The 18457-nt window shown below is 38.5% G+C and overlaps 1 protein-coding gene across 5 annotated transcripts; it reads left to right on the top strand.

Moving 5' to 3' along the window:
- The first annotated feature begins 3184 nt into the window (after positions 1 to 3184).
- Positions 3185 to 16641, top strand: LOC149819593 (putative ADP-ribosylation factor GTPase-activating protein AGD14). Of its 5 annotated transcripts, XM_089983099.1 has the most exons (14): positions 3185 to 3454; positions 4153 to 4269; positions 10619 to 10680; positions 12306 to 12393; positions 12474 to 12535; positions 12620 to 12716; positions 13094 to 13543; positions 13650 to 14183; positions 14430 to 14564; positions 14643 to 14747; positions 14852 to 14938; positions 15713 to 15842; positions 15924 to 15969; positions 16262 to 16641. In XM_089983099.1, exons 2-14 carry the CDS (start codon positions 4174 to 4176, stop codon positions 16314 to 16316), a joined length of 1947 nt encoding a protein of 648 aa, XP_089839225.1. In that variant the 5' UTR covers positions 3185 to 3454; positions 4153 to 4173; the 3' UTR covers positions 16317 to 16641. The 5 variants fall into 5 exon arrangements, with proteins under 5 accessions (XP_089839225.1, XP_089839226.1, XP_089839227.1 ...); XM_089983100.1 differs by lacking the exon at positions 14643 to 14747; XM_089983101.1 differs by lacking the exons at positions 14643 to 14747; positions 14852 to 14938.
- Positions 16642 to 18457: the final 1816 nt, after the last annotated feature.

Raw genomic sequence — 18457 nt, 5'->3', positions numbered from 1 at the left:
GATAAAAATGTATGAAACCTTATTTTAATAACAACCCTTTATAACCTATTCAAATTTAGGCTTACCTTGAAGATGAATGACGTCTCAATTGGGTATATAGTTCTCGGAGTTAGGGATCATGATTATCAATGTATCCTATGTGGTAGGTTCATATCTTATACATAAGTTTCTAGGGCGTATCATCAAATTTTTAGCCATTTGTGGGTTTTCTCTCGATCATAAATCACCTTGAGTGGATAGTTCTTAGTAAGTCACTCAAAGAAATTAAAACACATGAGTGATCTCTTCTAAAGCTATGATTGTATTGCGAGTAGTGGTAGAAGGATAATAAATAAAAATATAAAATTTTAAGCTTGATCACATTTATGTTTAAAAACTTATATAAAAATATGCCTTAATCATCCTACTGTTATTGTTTTACTATATGTTGCATAAAAAGGTTGTTTATGTATGTTCAGTTAATTTTCTGTAATTTAATTGCAGAAGAGAACTGTTGTTTATAATATTTATTGGATTTTATGTGCTTTTGGTTTTGGGAGTAAGTTATGACCTCTCAGGCTCTTTGGAGCCCGCTAGCGAAAGGCAGCTAAGTTGTCCGTACTACTTGAGTGGTTCAAAAGAGAATAAATAGCTATACTTGGAAAGCTGAAACTGTATGGCGTATTTTTCTTTCCTGAACAAGGTCCATGTCTTAAGATGTTGATCGTGCCTTCAGAAAGCGAAATAAAAGTGTGGGTCAGATCGTCACAGCATGCCACATGTCCAGAGTTCGATCCAGGGATGGCTGCTCGTTTCACAGGCCACCCTTCCCTTTTATACAAGTGTGTGTTATTATATATAATAATATAATAAAATATATATGTATTTATATATATGTATTTATTATACTTATATGTATATATGTTTATTATAAAAAAAATGTAAACATGTGTGCCTGTATGTATATATATCATAAGTATACTAAATAATACTGTTAGGGGTGTCAATAGGTCGAGTTTACCCAGACCCAACCTGACCCAAACCAAACCCTATAGGGTTCGGGTATGATGACAAATAAGAAAACCTGATTAAGACGTGAGTTCGAACTCGAAGGTCCGATTAATACATGGACCTGGGTATAGTTTATAAAATTGTATACCAGACCCAGGTCCGACCCAAGTTCCAATTAAGACCCACAAAAATTAGTGTAAAAATTTCATAACCAAACCTGAGTCCGACTGGAGATTTGAGCTTTGAATCGATTTGTTTGAAGGTCCACACAAAAAACTTATCCAGCAGATCTATGATACAACGATTCAAGGTCCTTGTTTTAGGCGCGAGTCTTGGTGCGACCCACGTGCCCTGCGTCAGATGCTGGATGTGGGGCCAACATCACTCTGTAATGAGTCCCCGACTCTCCCTTCAATCGGCTGGCAACTACTGAATTTTGGGTCGAATTTGGCTGCATGCAATGCCAATTCTTGCCAGGATAGTGGTTTTTTGATTTTTTAATTAATTATTTGTTTTTCAAGTCTAGTTGGGGTTGCCCCCAAGGGGTTTATCGAAATATGATGGGACCCTGTTAGGCAGGTGGTCTAGGTTCAAATCTCATAGGCATCACCGTTTGTGCAAGCCATAGCATGACGACTTTCTTGGGGCAAGGGGTAAGCCCACATAGGCTTACACTAGCAGGACAGTGATGGTAAGTACGTCAGGCAAAGCCAGCACAATTAGTTCTTTTATTCTGGAAGTGGTTTCTCTGTGTAAATATAAAAAAAAAGTTTAATTGATGGTAGACCTTGTGAGCTGAGTAGTGCTATGCAGACCAACTTACACTAACCAGATGCAAATGGTTTGCATTTCCCACCCCAAAACACATTGGGGAGTCAGATCGGATTAGATCCAGGACAACCAAAAATTGCAAAAAAAAAAACCTTCATGATTATAAGGCGGTGAGGGCATTATATATATGTTAATTGAAAATATATGAACCAGAGCATGAACTGTGTATTTTTGATAAATTCTTTTATAAACCCAACCTTGCATATGCATTAAGTGTTGTTCATTTGCTAGAAATTGATTGCGGAATAATGTATTTTGATGAAAAATATGATTTATGAATGCTTGAATATTTACAAATATTTTGAGCTGTTGATTTTCAAATCTTAAAAGGCAGCGTAATCAGATGATCAAAGAGTAACTAAGGATCTAGATTACATCCTTAAAGTGAAAATTTTGGTTCATATTGCAGTTTACATGTTTTAGGGAATATATATATATATAGATAGAGAAAGAGAGAGAGAAAGAACATTTATCATTCAACATTACCAAAATACATCAAACCTAAATATTGGATGAGAGAAGAACATAAGAGTAAAACAGCCACCACTGTGCACAGTTCAAAGTACAAGTAGATCCAAACCCTATGTAATTTAAGAGTCAGATACACATCAAACATAACCCACTGACGTAGCCTTCCAAAATTGAATTTGATGTCCCTGAAAAAAATATCGTTTTTTTCAGTCCATATCACCCACCATGCTGAAAACAACCATACCAGCCACAATAATCTTCCTTTTTTTTTAGTAAACTCATGAGAGAGAGAGAGAGAAGGGAGGCAAGAGTATTTTACATTCCAGGGTACTTTCCATCGAAAACTTTACTCTCCCTCTTTCTCTCACCTCAAGGGCTTTTCTGTTTTTGTCTTTTGGGGTATTATTATATTGCATACGTTTATAGTTGGCGTATGGACACAAAACGGGGCTAGTTGTTTGGTCAAGATTTGGAAACGGATGTGTGTGCCTCCAGTTGTCAGGCAGCCCCTACCAAGATTTGCCCAAAAGATTCAATTAAGGAAACTAATTGGATCGGTTTGGGTACTAAAGAATGAATCTAAGGATTCGAACGCAAAAGTCTATGGTTATATCTACAAACCTTCATCTATACAAAATTCGGAAACCAATATTGTTGAATTCGGTCCATGTTGGGCCATGCATGTGAGACCAACGCGGGCTGTTGAACCAAGATCGATGTCTTCGGGTCAATGAGACCTTGGAATATATCTCTTTTAATTAAGCAGGTTAAGTATATTTTTACGTGATCTAAACCTCTATAAAAACGAGTTTTTTACAATTTTTGTCGGCATTACGAAGAAAGACGGAGCGTTTTTTGTTTGTTTTGTGGTGTTGCCATTTGCCAATGGGCAAGGGGCAGGGGCCATCAATCACACACACACACACCATCCAATCGAGACACGATCCCGCACGGTACTGTTCCACTTCCGCGGTCCGCCTTCGACGATCGGGGTCGAGCCGACCGCAACCGTTTTGGTTCACCGGCCGGCGGCGAAGATCCGGTTAGCAGCCACCGGGAGGACCGGAGACAGCTGGAGGGACGAGGCGTCTGCGAGAGGCTTTCGACGATCATCATCTTCCTCTCTCTCTCTCTCTCTCTCTGCGGAGCTCGTCAAGTTGAGGTACTTCGTTTTCTTTTCTGTGTATGTTCTCTCTGATTTATTCCTCTTTTTCAGGCTCTGGAATTGGTTTTTGCGGGTTGGTTCTGCGAAGGAGGAGGATCGAACCCCAATTGTTTTACGTTTTTTTTCTTTTTATGCGGAGAGTGGATACACTGACGGGAGAGATCTTGATAGGGCTTTTCGTTTTTGTGTTTAGGCTGTGATAGAAGAGGGGGAAACACATAGTTTCGTTTGGGGGTGAAGACGAAGAGTTGGATAGTGGTTGTGGTGTTTCCTGATCAGGTTAAAAGTTTGTTCGCATGAGAGATCATGCTCTTCTACGTAAAGTGAAAGATCGCCTTTTTCTCTTTTTTTGCTTTTCCCTTTTGGGCGTCCTTATACGAATTAATGCGTGGTGATCTTCTCTAATTAGGTTAGAAGTTTATGGTTGTTTTTTCTTCGTCTCCTTTCCTTCCTTAGTTCGAGATTGCATTTTTTAAATGTTTCTTTTCCCGTAATAGCGAAAAAATTTACAGAAATTTGAATGTCACATCGATTCCATGTGTTTTCGATTTTTCTTTGTTATTTCAGGTGCTTACACGTTATAGATTTGGTTTTCGTGGTTTGTTGATGGTTTTTTAGAGGACAAATGATGTACGTAATAGTTTATCGATGATTTTGTTTTTATAAGTTTAGATATCGCTTGGTTTGGGATGCAGGTTTTCCCCAAGTATTGAGAGATGAGCAGCAGAAAGGAGGAAGAAAGAAATGAGAAGGTTATACGAGGCCTCATGAAGCTTCCTCCCAATAGACGATGCATCAATTGTAATAGCCTGGTATGCTTATTCTTGCCTTCGTATCTCTCTCATGCTTTACGTTATTGTAACTGGCAAGTGGCAACTGTTATGTCGCTAGAATATTTTTAGGTGCTTCTTATGAAACTTGTGATTCTTTGTCTTCCCATTATGATGCCTTCAGTGTTTGATGGAATTATTTATCATGATTTCATTCTAGCCATGTTGTTAGGGGAGTGTTTGGATGCACCTATGTGTCCAAGCATCCCTTACAATATGCTAGCGTTCGGTCTCGGTTTTTAGGGCTTTCAACTGAACATCTTTAATTTTTATAGATAATTACCCTTTGTTTTGTTTCTAGAATTCCATGATATGATGTTCCAAAACTGTCTGTCTATTTTGGCAAATTGACGCAGAACCAGAGTTACCGGAAGCGCCTAGGCAAAAGGGGAAGCGCGCTTCGGAAGCGTGAAACGTCGCGCTTCCGAAGCGTGAGGGGAAGCGTCCCCCTTTTTTGGGAAGCGCACTTCCTTTTTTTTGGGAAGCGCATCCCCCTTTTATGGGAAACGCGCTTCCCATAAATGGGAAGCGCGCTTCCCCCACGCTTCCCCCTCGCTTCCCCATTTTTTTCATTTTTTTTTTTCGCTTCCCCTCGCTTCCGGTTCGCTTCCTAGGTCTCTTCCGGTTCGCTTCCTAGGTCGCTTCCGGTTCGCTTCCTAGGTCGTTTCCGAGACGGTTCGGAATTTTCTTCTAAGTGGTCCCACGCTTCCCCGCTTCCTAAATTTTTGAAAGTGCCTCGCTTCTCGCTCCCGCTCCCGCTTCCTCGACTGGTAACTCTGCGCAGAACTTTGAAGTGGAACAAGTTGAAATTGATAATGAAAGACATGAGGGGCAGAATGTGTTAGAGATTGGTGGCATGATGTAGATAAAGAACAATGAGAGATTAAATTATGCTTTTATCTCGTTTCCACTGCTGGCTATTGCGTAGGCGATTTGTAGGTAATTGAGGTTGATGATTTGGTGATCACTTAATTCTTCCCATCTTCTGAGAAGGCTTCTAGTCATATCATGGAGATAGTTAATGCTATCTATGTTTAAAATGAGATATTGGAACTTGCTTAATCACAGATTCTAGCTGAGTGTGGTTCCTGAGTTGGAAGAGGCCTGTCAGATATGAGACACTAGAGATGGTGTAATTTAGGAGACTTCAAATCATAGTTGGAAAACTTGTAAATATTTGATTCATATTTAGTCCAATTTCGTGCTTAGGGCTGTATTTGTCAACTTGCTTGTCTGTGTGAGTTGTCGTTTTTCTTTCCGACTTTCGGATAAAATAGAAAAGATACTAAAAGAAAAAGAAAATTGGCTGTCATTAGGAAATGTATTAGCAAATACAAAAGTAACTAAATTTTCAATTATGTTTTTTTGACAAAAAATTGAAAAAACTAATAGCATAACTGGGAAAATTTGTTGAAATTTTATGAAAAAGCTTTTTATTTTTTTCATTTGGCTTTGAATCTGTAGGAAAGTGGGGTTAATACGAGTCAGATAGATTTTTTTCTACTTAGAAAGAGAGATAGGGGTTGTTGTATCAATTGTAAGGTTATACCGGGAGAAAGTGTAGCTACACAACATAGAGTTTTAATTTTAGATCTTAGAATTAGAAAATGCCGCAAAAGGGATAGACATAGGATAGATTCTAGAATTAAGTGGTGGGCACTGAAAGGAGCTAAACAAAGAATGTTTGTAGAGCAGATAGTTAAGGAAGCTAATTGGTGTCTCGAGGAGGATTCAAAATAAATGTGGAATAAGATAGCGGGTGGCATGAGAAAGGTGGCTAAGGAGGTATTGGGTGAGTTTAAAGGCGGTGTACTGCTAGGTAATGATACATCATGGTGGAACGAGAATGTCAAATTAGCTATTAAGGTTAAAAGAGAGTGTTATAGAAATCTAAGTAAGAGTCGTGATAATGAGAATTTGGAGAAGTATATGATAGCAAAGAAGGAAGCTAAAAAAGTAGTTCGAAACACGAGAGATAAGGTATATAAGGAGGTTTATGACAGGTTGGATACCAAAGAGGGCGAGAAGGATATTTATATGCTTGCAAAGATGAGAGATAGGAAATCGAGGGGTCTGGGTATGGTTAGATGTATCAAAGATGAAACGCAAAGGGTTTTAGTCAAAGATGAGGAGATTAAGGAGATATGGAAAGATTATTTTGATAAGCTATTTAATGAAAGTCATGCCTAGGATCTTGGAGACTTCTCCATTCCTTTTCATGAGATGAATCGTGACTTCATGCGCAAGATTTAAAAGAAAGAAATTGCAGAGGCTTTGAAGAAAATGAAATCAAGAGGGGCAGTTGGCCAAGATGGTATACCTATCGAGGCTTGAAAATGCTTGGGTGGGAAATGTTTAGAATGATTGACAAATCTTTTTAACAAGATTTGAGAGACAAATAAGATGCCTAATGAGTGGAGGAAGAGTACATTGGTGCCTCTATATAAGAATAAGGGTGATATATAAGATTGTACAAACTATCGTGGTATAAAACTCATGAGTCATACTATGAAACTTTGGGAGAGGGTGATTAAGTATAGGTTGAGGAAGGTTGTCATGATATCGGAGAATCAATTTGGTTTTATGCCTGGAAGATCAACTATGGAAGCTATACATCTTCTTAGACAACTTATTGAGAGATATAGAGAGAGGAACAAAGATTTGCATATGGTTTTTATTGATTTGAAGAAGGCATACGATAGAGTACCTAGGGATGTTCTCTGGTGGACAATGATGAAGAAAGATGTTTCTCTCAAGTACATTAGTATAATTAAAGATATGTACGAAGGAGTAGTGACCAATGTCCGCACTTGTGGAGTGGTGACAACCAATTTTCCTATAACGGTTGGGTTACATCAAGGATTTGCATTAAGCCCTTTCCTATTTGCTATAGTGATGGATGAGCTTACAAGATCAATTCAAGAAAATGTGCCGTGGTGTATGTTGTTTGCAGATGATATTGTTTTGATTGATGAGTCTAGAGCTGGGGTTAATGCTAAGTTAGAATTATGGAGACAGACATTGGAAGCAAGTTGTTTTAAGGTGAGTAAGAGTAAGACATAATATATGAAATGTCGGTTTAATAAGCAACGAAGTAGTGATGGAAGTGTAGTGAAGCTTGGTGAGCAAGAAATACCGGTGGATGATTGTTTCAAATATTTGGGATCTATTATTCAAAAGTATGGAGAAATTGATGGAGATGTAAATCATAGGATAAATATTGGGTGGATGAAATGGAAAAGTGCAACTGGAGTGTTGTGCGATCGTAGAATGCCATTGCGGTTGAAGGGAAAGTGTTATAGGACGACTATTAGGCCCGCTTTACCATATGGTACGGAATGTTGGGCTGCCAAGAGACATCATATTCAAAAAACGAGTGTACCTGAGATGCGTATGCTTAGATGGATGTGTGAAAATACAATAAAAGATAAGATTCGAAACGAGGAGATACGTAAGAAGGTAGGCGTTGCATCCATTGAAAATAAGATGAGAGAAAATCGTTTACGGTGGTTTGGACATATTCGGAGAAGGCCTAATGATGCTCCAGTTAGAAGGATGGAGAAATGGGAAATTATATTAGTTAAAAGAGGTCGGGGTAGGCCTAAGAAGACTTGGATGGAGATGATAGAAAAGGATATGAATGCTTTGAACCTCACCGAGGACATGGCATTGGATAGAAATGATTGGAGGAGAAGGATTCATGTGGAAGACCCAAAATGATTTTCTTTTTTGGTTCATATCGCCGACCCCAATTGTTTTGGGATGAAGGCGTAGTTATTGTTGTTGTTGTTGTTTTGAATATGTTGGAAATGGGTAAATCCTCATGTTTGATATGATGTACGACATTGTACTTTTTTGCATGTTGTGACTTTATTGTAATTTCAATGCTTACTTTTCTCTTAATTTGTTTATTGTTTGTTTTGTTAATTATTTTCTTTTAAAGTTCATTCATATTATCTAACAAACATTCTTTTAATACCATGAGAATTTTCTTTTGAGAAAATCTTAAGAACATATACGTAAACCTGATTGATATATGCTATTTATTATTTCACATAAAAATAAAGGTCTTGGAATTATCCGAGCGTAGATTGCAGGACTTGGGCTTGCTGCAGAATCAACAAACTAACAAGCATTACAATGAATCTAGTATTAGCAGATCCCATTCCAATTGACCGGATTGGGTGGTCTATAAACTGTTTCTCATTATTCTGGGATGTGTGCATCAGTTCTGTTATGGAGACAATTATTCAGTAGGTAACTTGACTTGGTTTAATGATTCTTGAGTCAGCTCAAGGTGTTCGCTAGCCATACTTCAAAAAACATGCCATTTCCTACTGAGGTTTAAGTGACGCCTCTTCAGTTTGGTTAATTTTTACATAATTTCCATTCTCTCATGCTATTTCTTTTGCCATTGGTTGAGTTCATCATATGTCATTGCAAGCTCTTGTCGATTGCCAAGAGCAATGTAATTGTTTGGTTGGTGGTGTTGGAAGAATCCATGGTAAGTAATAAGCATGACCAACAATGGGTATCTGTAGGATGTGGAAAGCCAGGGGATGTCTTTTGAGTACTTCGAAGAATGTTATATGTATTTTGGGATCTGTTAACTTTTGTGCTATCCATGCCTTGAGACATCATTTTCTAGTGCACAGGTTGATGTTGGACCAGGCTCATTGTTGAGAAGGGGTGGGGGGTATTTGTACGATTGGTGGTAATATAGGAACTCAATAGCAGATGAGAATAAGGGTACCTGTGCTTTTCTTGTGTGCAAATTAATCCAATGTACAAACCGAGTCATTTACACGTCTGAAAATGGGAATGTGATTTCAATTCACAGGGTTTCCCATGTGAAATGTAATCACACCAGCTATGCGTGTATCAGATCAGAACTGATTCATTTGCACCCAAAAAAACCATTCCACGTGTTTGCAAACTGGTGTGAAATGGAATTATTTATACATTGCAATTTTCACTTTTGCAAAAGAATGTGAAAATGACCAAGTGTGTGCCAGATTCTCATGACTGTGAGAATCCAATTCAGATGTGGGGCCAAGCAAACATGCCCTAGGTATGGTATGATTCCCATAGGTGATCTAATGAATTCTGCCTAACCACTGGAAACAGCCTTCATCTTTTCTTTGGATGCTTTCTCTCTCTCTCTCTATATATATATACATAGAGAGAGAGAGAGAGAGAGAGAGAGAGAGAGAGAGAGAGAGAGAGAGAGAGAGAGAGAGAGAGAGAGAGAGAGATTGGTTCCTCCTAATGATAGGAGGGTGTAGAGTGTAGACAGTCTCAAGTTTTCATTTTTCGATAGTTTTTTGGGAGTCTGACCTTACAGATGTGATCTACATGATTTCTTTAGTAGGAATCAGTTTTTGAATTATCGGATTATGACGTGCAAGCAGGTTTTTATAAGGAATAAAAAATCAATGGCTCATAATATTTATAAATTTTAAAGCTGATAAAATAAAAAGTTTCATAAAAAAAGATCCAGCAGTCGATACTTAGCAAATGGATCAGCTTGAACACATCTATGGGGTCGGATTTATCAAACATGGCTTGGAACATTGCAAAATAGTAATGTTCACACCTATGTCACACAGATACTCCATTTTAACTGCCATTCTGTATCCCTTTATATACAAGTCATATTGGAAATTTCGTAAAAATGGCCTTATCCCTGTATCCGTCGCAGTATCTATGTGACATAGGTTCACACTTTATGGATGGTTAGTAGGAACCGATTCCTCTCTCTCTCTCTCTATATATATATATATATACAGAGAGAGAGAGAGAGAGAGAGAGAGAGAGAGAGAGAGAGAGAGAGAGAGAGCTCTTCTTTCCCTTGGTATGGTTTGGCTGGGGAGTCATCATATGGTCTTAGTCTCTTAGATATCTAATGTTGGATAGTGGTTTAGTGATAAATGCTAAATATGGGTGCAGATTTGTGACTTCAGAGTTCAGACATTGTTCCAGAATCTAGATGTAACAGTAGAGTTAGATTTGTGGCTGTCTTTCTATTGTTTGTTGTCATTTCTCATGAAACCTGGTTCTTATCTCTTGTCTCTAGCTTGGTTTTGTCATCTGGCTTTGCTACAGGTATCCTATGTTTTTAACTTTGAGTGGTGACATGTCATGTGATCCTCTGTAAGTAGTTGGCCGTATTGCTTAAAAAATGTGTTGAAGACTTTTGTTTTGTGTATCTTGCATTATTTACTTTGGGAGCTTGTGTTGTGATTTTATGGTTTATACTGTAGTGTTGGTCTCAAATGTTATTGAATTTCCTGCTTGTGTTGAAGATGTTTCTGATTGTTTGTGTGTGCAGGGGCCACAATATGTTTGTACGAATTTTTGGACATTCATCTGTACAACATGCAGTGGGATACAGTAAGCTTTCTCATTTTATAATTCTTATTGTTTTTGACGTTTTGCTTGTGAATTTGTTTGTCATTGAATGTTATGGCCGTATAGTGTTGAAAGTCCAAACACCAATATATCATGGAAACTGCTATGAATTTCTTTTGTTTGTAGATGGAATTCCAGAGAAAGCCTACTCTAACTGTAGTATATGTGGTATCATGCTTCTATCGTTTCAAGATATTCTTCTGTTATCTTGTTTTCTTATCTCTTCGAGTGCTACTGCAGACTGAAGGAGAAAAACTGCCAGTCTTCTAGGATATCCTGACCACCACAATTGATGGGGGTTCATTGATCCTTGGGTTATTTACAAAAACATACTCAATTACTTTTATAATTCAGGTTCATACTCAGAAAATTTCATTAGTTCAAATGTGTGGTTCATTCATTTTATGGTTAACCAAAATTGTACCTGTATTTATTTCTTTAGATTGAAAATTGAAATTTTCTACTCAAAAACCTGATTTTACCCTTGTTACTGTTAAAGAAAAGTCAATCTTACCGTTGGAATGACAATCAGTTTCTTGCTTATCGGAAAAAAATTCAATTTCTTTTCCTCTTCGTTCCATTTAATTTCTTTTTTCTGTTTCCCACGTTTATATCCATATGTAATCTATTTTCATTGTATTGTATTTGCATGGCCCACTGTCTTCCTCTGTATTTACTCTTAGCTAGGTAAGGGTGCAAACGGATTGGATATAGGTCCAATGATGCTTGATCTGAACCCATATCCCAAAAATATGCAGTAGATCCAAATTCCCAAAGGATGCCTTATGGGGGTTTTGTCTGAGCCCTGGACTTCTGCTGGTTAGTCACACAAGAGAGATTAACACCTATCAGAATCTGAAAAGGAAAGGTTGACAGTTGGCAGACATGTGCTTATGTTTCTTTTGTGGAGGAGGAAAGCAGCACCCATGTTTCGGTTCTGTTCCTTCTTTCAGAAATTATTCAATCTAGTCTGGTCAGATTTCAGCTTTCAGCAAGGGCTGCCTACCTCTTATCTTAGTCAAGTGATTGTGGCACGTTGGGCACAGGGGAATGGCAAAAGAAGGATCTCTGTTTGGTGATGGTTGAGACCATTGGTGTGGTGGTATACTTGGAAGGAATGTAACAGAACAGTTTTTGATAATAAGAAATCCATTCCGATTGCAATCCACCATGGAATATGAAGTTCTAATTGTTTTTCACAGAAACTGTTTGGAAGGGGGAGGATTTATCCTCGATCGCCCCATTTAAGAACTGGGGATACTCTACAGCTTTCTTAGATGATTAGTGTTTTCAGTATCAATTTGTTGCACCTTTTGGCTTACTGTTGAATGCTCTCTCTCTCTCTCTGACACCCCTCCCACCCTCCCACTCACCCACATATTATTTGTGCATTGTATGTTTCTTGGGTATATATTAGACTAAGATGTGTACATCATCTTGCACACAGAGTTACATATATGCACGCCTTGTTTTCTGTTGGTTTTGGGCTGGTGAGTATATATTAGATCAAGATTTGTTTCATATGGCTTCAAAGATGCTGTATCTTACTGGTCAGAATATTCTGGTTCCTTTTGTATTGACATTTTTCACACTCTGGCACCATGTAGTCGTGAGTTTACGCATCGTGTAAAGTCGGTATCCATGGCAAGATTCACCTCCCAAGAAGTTGATGCTCTTCAGAGAGGTGGCAATCAGGTGAATAAAAATTTGATATAGAATTTCTTGCAATTAATTGCTTTGCTTTCTGTTGATCTATAAATTGTGCAATGTGCTAGCGTGCTAGGGAAATTTATCTGAAGGACTGGGACACTCAGCGACATGGTTTTCCTTCTACCAAGTGAGAGGGTTCCTTCCCCTTTTTTTCTCCTATGGAGTAAATTAGGATTTGCAGTTTAGGACTTAAGTTGGTGTCTACCTGCAGTAACGTTGACAGAATCAGGGAGTTCATAAAAAGTGTGTATGTGGATAAGAAATTTGCTGGGTCACGAATATCTGACAAGCCTCCCAGAGATACTCTGGTAATATGTCCTTACAGTGCTTACACCAATCACTGAACAAATTTAATATCCAATATTCTTTTTATTTGAATTGTAAGGATTGATAATTTATTGGAATCTGATGCAAATGAGAGAATGAATCTCATTTACAGAGCTAACCAAACCTGTGATTTGGAATCTCATGCAAATGAGAGAATGAATCTCATTTGCACAGCTAGCCAAACATGTGATTTGGAATCTCATGCAAATGAGAAACATAATATGATTTGAAATCACATTTGAAGTGAATCTCATGTAATTCCAAATCACCTGAGATGCAACCAAACACTCTAAGTCTAATTCCAACTTATTCCATGGATGATGTGCATTTCTGATCTTATGATTGCACTTTCTAACAGAGCCATCGGAATGATGATGACAATCGGCGGGCTAGTTCTTATCATTCCTATTCCCAGAGTCCGCCATATGACCATGAATATGAAGAACGCCGTTATGGAAAACAGCCTGCAATGCTTAGTAGAATGCCTGGCTCAGACCGAGTACATTATGAAGGAAAAATCTCCAGCTTTATGTACAGTCCAGGTCGACTTAGTGACCATGTCAGATATGAGGATAGGTTTGCTAATGAGGAGCCTGGTATGAGTGTGGCTGACTACTCGGGCTCTAGCCGTGAAAAACAAAGATTTGATGTTCAATCACCCAATTTTCAGAAGGATACTACTGGATTCAACAATCCTCCTGTTCGTGCTGTTAGAGATATCATGGCTGATGATAGCCGCTTGCCAGCAATATCCAAAACTTCTGAGATTAATTCCAGAAGGCAGGCAGATGATGTCACTTGTCCACAGGTTGAACTGATTACTGAGTCCACCTATATGACATAGGATCATTAGTTTATTGTGCTTATGCTATTTTTTACCTGCATGCTGAATCACTTTGTTTTCTTCCCCACAGGGAACTGTTTCCTCAGGCAGTTTTGTTTCCATTGGTGGTAACTCCCCGTCTTTGACGTCAGTTAACTCATCCAGCTTAGTGGGTGTCAGCTTTGGTCGTGAACCATTTCCAGGACCTCATCAGTCAAGTCCATTTTTCAACCCAACCTTATCACAGACAAGCACTTCATCCAATACTTCAAGCCAGAATCCATTTAATTTTCCATCAACAAATTCCACTTCCTCGATCGATCTATTTGCTGATGTTAATCAGCAGCAGAGTTCAACTTTTGTGCCATCAATAGATCTGTTTGCCAATGTCAACCAGCGGCAGCTGTCTTCAACTTCTATCCCATCTAATGATTTATTTGCCAGTGCCACACAACAACAATTATCTTCTGCATCCTCAGAGCAGAAACCACCAGCTGCCTCTTTCACTGAAAATGAAGGATGGGCTACATTTGACTCCCCACAACAGCTGCCACGGTCATCTGAAATAAAAAATGCATCCTTGGTTATGACGTCCACAGATGTACCATTGCAGCAACAGTTTAAGGTGCTTTCATCTGAAAATGCCAAGACACAGGGGCCATCAGTTCAAAGTTCTAATGGTCCTTCAGGATCCCAAGAAATTTTGTATTGAATCTCATAAGAATATACGATCAAAACATGCTAAATAATATTCTACTTTTTCATATACTTATTGCCATTTGCTTATTTTGCTCCGTAAAATGGCATCTTTTTCTGTTCAAGAGTTTTTTCTTTGTCGGCAACATGAGCTAATTCTTGGTTATCTTTGCAGTGGAGTGCATTTGATGCTTCTAGTGGCAGTGGTCCAGTGTCCTCTGGAGGTTCACTTTCGCAAGGTGAAGGTCTGGTGCAGAATGTTTTGCCTTCTGCAACTGGCAATCAGTTCTGGAATTCCAGAACTTCAGAGGTACTGCTTGCTAATTCAGTTCTTTGGTTATGATGTAAAACATTTGGTGTATTATTATTTATAACACAGATCTTACAGGACTTGACAACCATTGGATATCAATGTTCGTTTATAAAAGATGGAGGTCCTATAAATAGTTTTGCATATAATGGTGTTGCATTGGGATCATCATTTTCTTCTTCTGTGACTCTCTTTATGGTCTTTATGCATTTTTTTCCCCTCAAGAGCTGATCTTTCAGTGTCCTGCCCAGATCATGCATTACCTGAAGCTGTCTTTTCTTGAACAGGGAGAGAAGCTGTCAGATTTTCAAAGCCGAAAATCTACAAATCCTTTTGATTTTCCTGATGATTTTGACGGCAGAAACAACAACACGGTAGGGCTAACAGCTTGTTCTGTTGTAGGAAACATAAATATTGGTTAAAAGTTTAAAGTAGCTAATTGGAGGAATTAGAAAAATTAACTCTTGGGTAATTCGACAAGCACACAGGTTCGAGTGTGTTTAATGCTTTTTGTTTCTTTCGTTAATAGCTTATTTTGAGTTGCAAAAGTGAATGCATGCAAAGAAGTCCCAAGGGGCACCTGCACTGTTTTTTTTTTCTCTAGTGCCTTCTTAACATGGAAAATTTGTAAATTGTTTGAGCTGAAAATTCTGGCAGTTGCCATTGAAATGGATTGGAACGTGAGGGGCTCGAATCAACTCTTGAAACTCTTGTCTACCTATCTGCAATATTGGGTATCAGTCCATGTAGTATGAGTTGATTAGGTTAGCGGTTTGACATGGGGTGGTCTGAAATCTGAATTGAGGTGCTGACTAGGACTTTCTTTTGTATACCTAATCTTGGAGTAAGTGGAGATTTGTATATGAATTATATCTGGTTGAACTGATAACCAGTTTGGATGGTCCCTAAATCCTAAGTAGGGCACCGTTCATTTGATCGGTAAGCATTGGTTTTATTCATCCAGGTGGAAGTTAAATTACTTTCCGTGTAGAAAGTTGTGACAAGGGCTTGTTGTAATCTCCCCTTTGAACTAGTCTTGTCAGATCTTGAACTTGAAGACATGTGCTTGTGGTTTGTCAGTTGTAAGCTTTTGCTGAAATGTTATAGAGTTATTGCAAGAGATATACCTCTTTTTCTTTGAATTACAGTTCTTGGATATGGGATCCCTGCAGTCAGCATTGCCAAATCCACAATTATCGACTAATTTTATGGGTGAGTTGAATCCTTCATGGCTTCCTCCAGGCTCAGTTACTCCTTATATGCCTCCTGCACCCCAAGGTAATTTTCATATTTGAACGAAAAATAGGATTTCCTATGATGCTCTTATCACCAATTTAGACTTTTATCGAAATTCTGCAGGAAGCACAACATACATGGGCGGCCAGGCACCAACCACACAACTTCTGTAAGTTCTTCACAATAATATTTCAGGGTAGTGTTTGCTGAAACAGGAATGCAATCATTTGTTTATTGTGCCAAAGGGACAGGGACCTAATATAATCCATCTGTACTTTGCATCTAATGACAAGAACTTGGAATGTTTAATTAACCTTGTAAATTTATAACAGTCCCTTCTGTCCTCTCATGGATGTTAGACCCTGTTTGTGTTTGGTTCTTGTGGATGTCCCCTTTATTTTCCTACCAGCTTTTGTGGACTCCACTGCTTCTGATATCCTGATTTATGGTTGAATTGACAGGAACATGCCTACACAAGGTCCTGTTGCTTCCCTCCGCGGCAATCCATTTGCTTAGGTTGATGAAACAGTCTTGCTTCCATACCGGTGGTCGTAGCCCAACTATGTTGATTCTCAATGTTCTATTTCTTGTTTGATATCAGGCTCGTTGGGTGCATCTATATTTGTACTGTTTTGTGAGAAGACCTTGTTGTACATTAATTTTGCTCCGTCCCAGTTGCCTAGAATTCATTTTTTGTAATGTATGATATTCTTTCAGGTAAGCATAGATGAAAACTGGAAACTTAGTCTATCACACACACTGAAATTAAATCCGTATGCCTATGTAAAAATGGAAGTGCTCTGGCCATAGGGTTATCTATTAAATTCATTAGTTATTGGAATGATTATGATTGCAGTTGGCTTCTTGTTTTCTTCTGCACCAGACGAATTAATGCATGCTGAGTGCAATATGATGACCCCATCTTTCATTAAAGTACTAATGCTTGTGACATTTCTGAATCACTCCCTAGTGCTCCTATTTGAAGCTGGTAGAGTTGCTCAGGAGTTCTGGACTTTGGGAGGCAGTGTTGGGTCAAACTCCTTATAAAGTGGTTGTTTAGAAAAAGGGTGTTTGGGGAGGCAGTTGGTGCGTCGAGGAATGCATTAGAATGGATTTGGCAAATATAATTCTGACTTTGCAAATATTTAGAATTTAACTCCTTTTATTTCTCCATTGGATAGCCTTCTCCAGCATGTAGGTGTCAAGACGGTTATCCCTGGTGCTCTCCTTGGTTTGCCCAGAGCAAGCATGCAAAGATAACTTGGTTTTTGATATCCCAAGTCTAATCGTGGAAGAAACTTTGAAAATATGTAACACCTTATGGTTTGGATAAGACGATGATGATGATGATGATGGTGGTGGTGGTGGCGATGATCATGGAGTCATTGCAACTGATGGGGCTGTTTCTGTGGGTTAAGATTTTAGAAGATTGAAGCTCCATAAGAGAAACAGCTCGTCCCGTCGCTCTGATTTGAAGAAGCTAAGCATGACAATATGGGCAACTCTGGTTTGGTATATGTTACGGGCTCGTATGAGCTTGGGTAATAAAAATTTACCAGGGCCTTCAAGCTTGTTGCCAACCGGTATGAGCGCAGGTCCTCCTGCCCTACGGAAATGAAATAAGCAAATGAAAAATACAAAATGGATTTTATGAGTTTTTTTTTTTTAGTTTTAAATTGTGACCATGCAAACGTGAACTACGTGCGTGATTTCTTAGAGATTGGCTCTTGAATCACTTAATTTCTACACGTGGGTAGGTTTTTGCAAGGGTTGAAAAATCAAATCAGTGGCCCAACATCTTCGTAAAATTTCGAGGCCCAAACTATCATTTTTCTCATTTAAAAAACATTATCTAAGTGTCTATTCCTAGCAAATAGATCATGCCAAACACAGAGACCGATCAGAATTGTGAAAAAAGTTTACAGAACTCATTTCTACCCATTTTCCATGTTTCCTCTAGCAGGAACACTTTGGTATTATTTTATGTGGTTTGTTTAGTCAAAAACATGTTTTGGATCAATGGTGTTGAATAAGCAGTTTTTTTTTTTTTAAACTTTAAAATTCAACAGTCCACAATATGTCAAAATTTCATTCACGTTAAAAATCATGTTTTTATTTTAAAACCATTCAATCAGAAGTAGGGGGTGTCAATGTGTTGGGTTTGACGTACCAAACCGTATAGGGTCAGGGTTTGGTGGTAAAGAATGAGGTCCGATTAGCATCCTGGTAGGACTTAAAATGATCTGATAAATATATGGAGCTGGGTATGGTCTGTAGAATTGCATATCAGACTCTTGCCCGACCCAATTTTCGGTTAAGATCCGTGGTTTTTCAATGTAAAAAAAGTAAAAAAAATAATATTTTACAGGGTATGGACCAGCTCTGGTTCATGTAATTCTTATAGGGTTGCAAACGAGTGGGATTCAGGAAGGCACTTTTGCAAATTTTGGCTGTTTTGGATTCGATCGGATTTGACTACCCAATGTATTTTGTGATCCAATATCTGAACCATTTTCACCCCTAAATTCTTATAAGGTCCTGGTATGGTTTTACATATGGTAGACCTGATAAGATCCAGTTCTAAACGGGATACCTGCGCTTTTAGTAAGATCCACTTTTGAACCCACCTGGGTCCAAGCATGATCGAACCTGTTGAC

The sequence above is a fragment of the Nuphar pumila genome, chromosome 12, assembly GCF_984573655.1.
Source record: "Nuphar pumila chromosome 12, dmNupPumi1.hap1.1, whole genome shotgun sequence".
NCBI lineage: Eukaryota > Viridiplantae > Streptophyta > Magnoliopsida > Nymphaeales > Nymphaeaceae > Nuphar > Nuphar pumila.
Note: the sequence above shows the minus strand (reverse complement) of the source record. Positions and strands in the feature narration are given on the sequence as shown.

Excerpts from the sequence above, each read along its gene's own strand:
- LOC149819593 (XM_089983099.1), top strand. The coding sequence starts at position 4,174 with ATGAGCAGCAGAAAGGAGGAAGAAAGAAATGAGAAGGTTATACGAGGC. Across the intron at positions 12,536-12,619 it reads CATGGTTTTCCTTCTACCAA|TAACGTTGACAGAATCAGGG; the intron begins GTGAGAGGGTTC and ends GTCTACCTGCAG. Across the intron at positions 15,970-16,261 it reads GCACCAACCACACAACTTCT|GAACATGCCTACACAAGGTC; the intron begins GTAAGTTCTTCA and ends TTGAATTGACAG.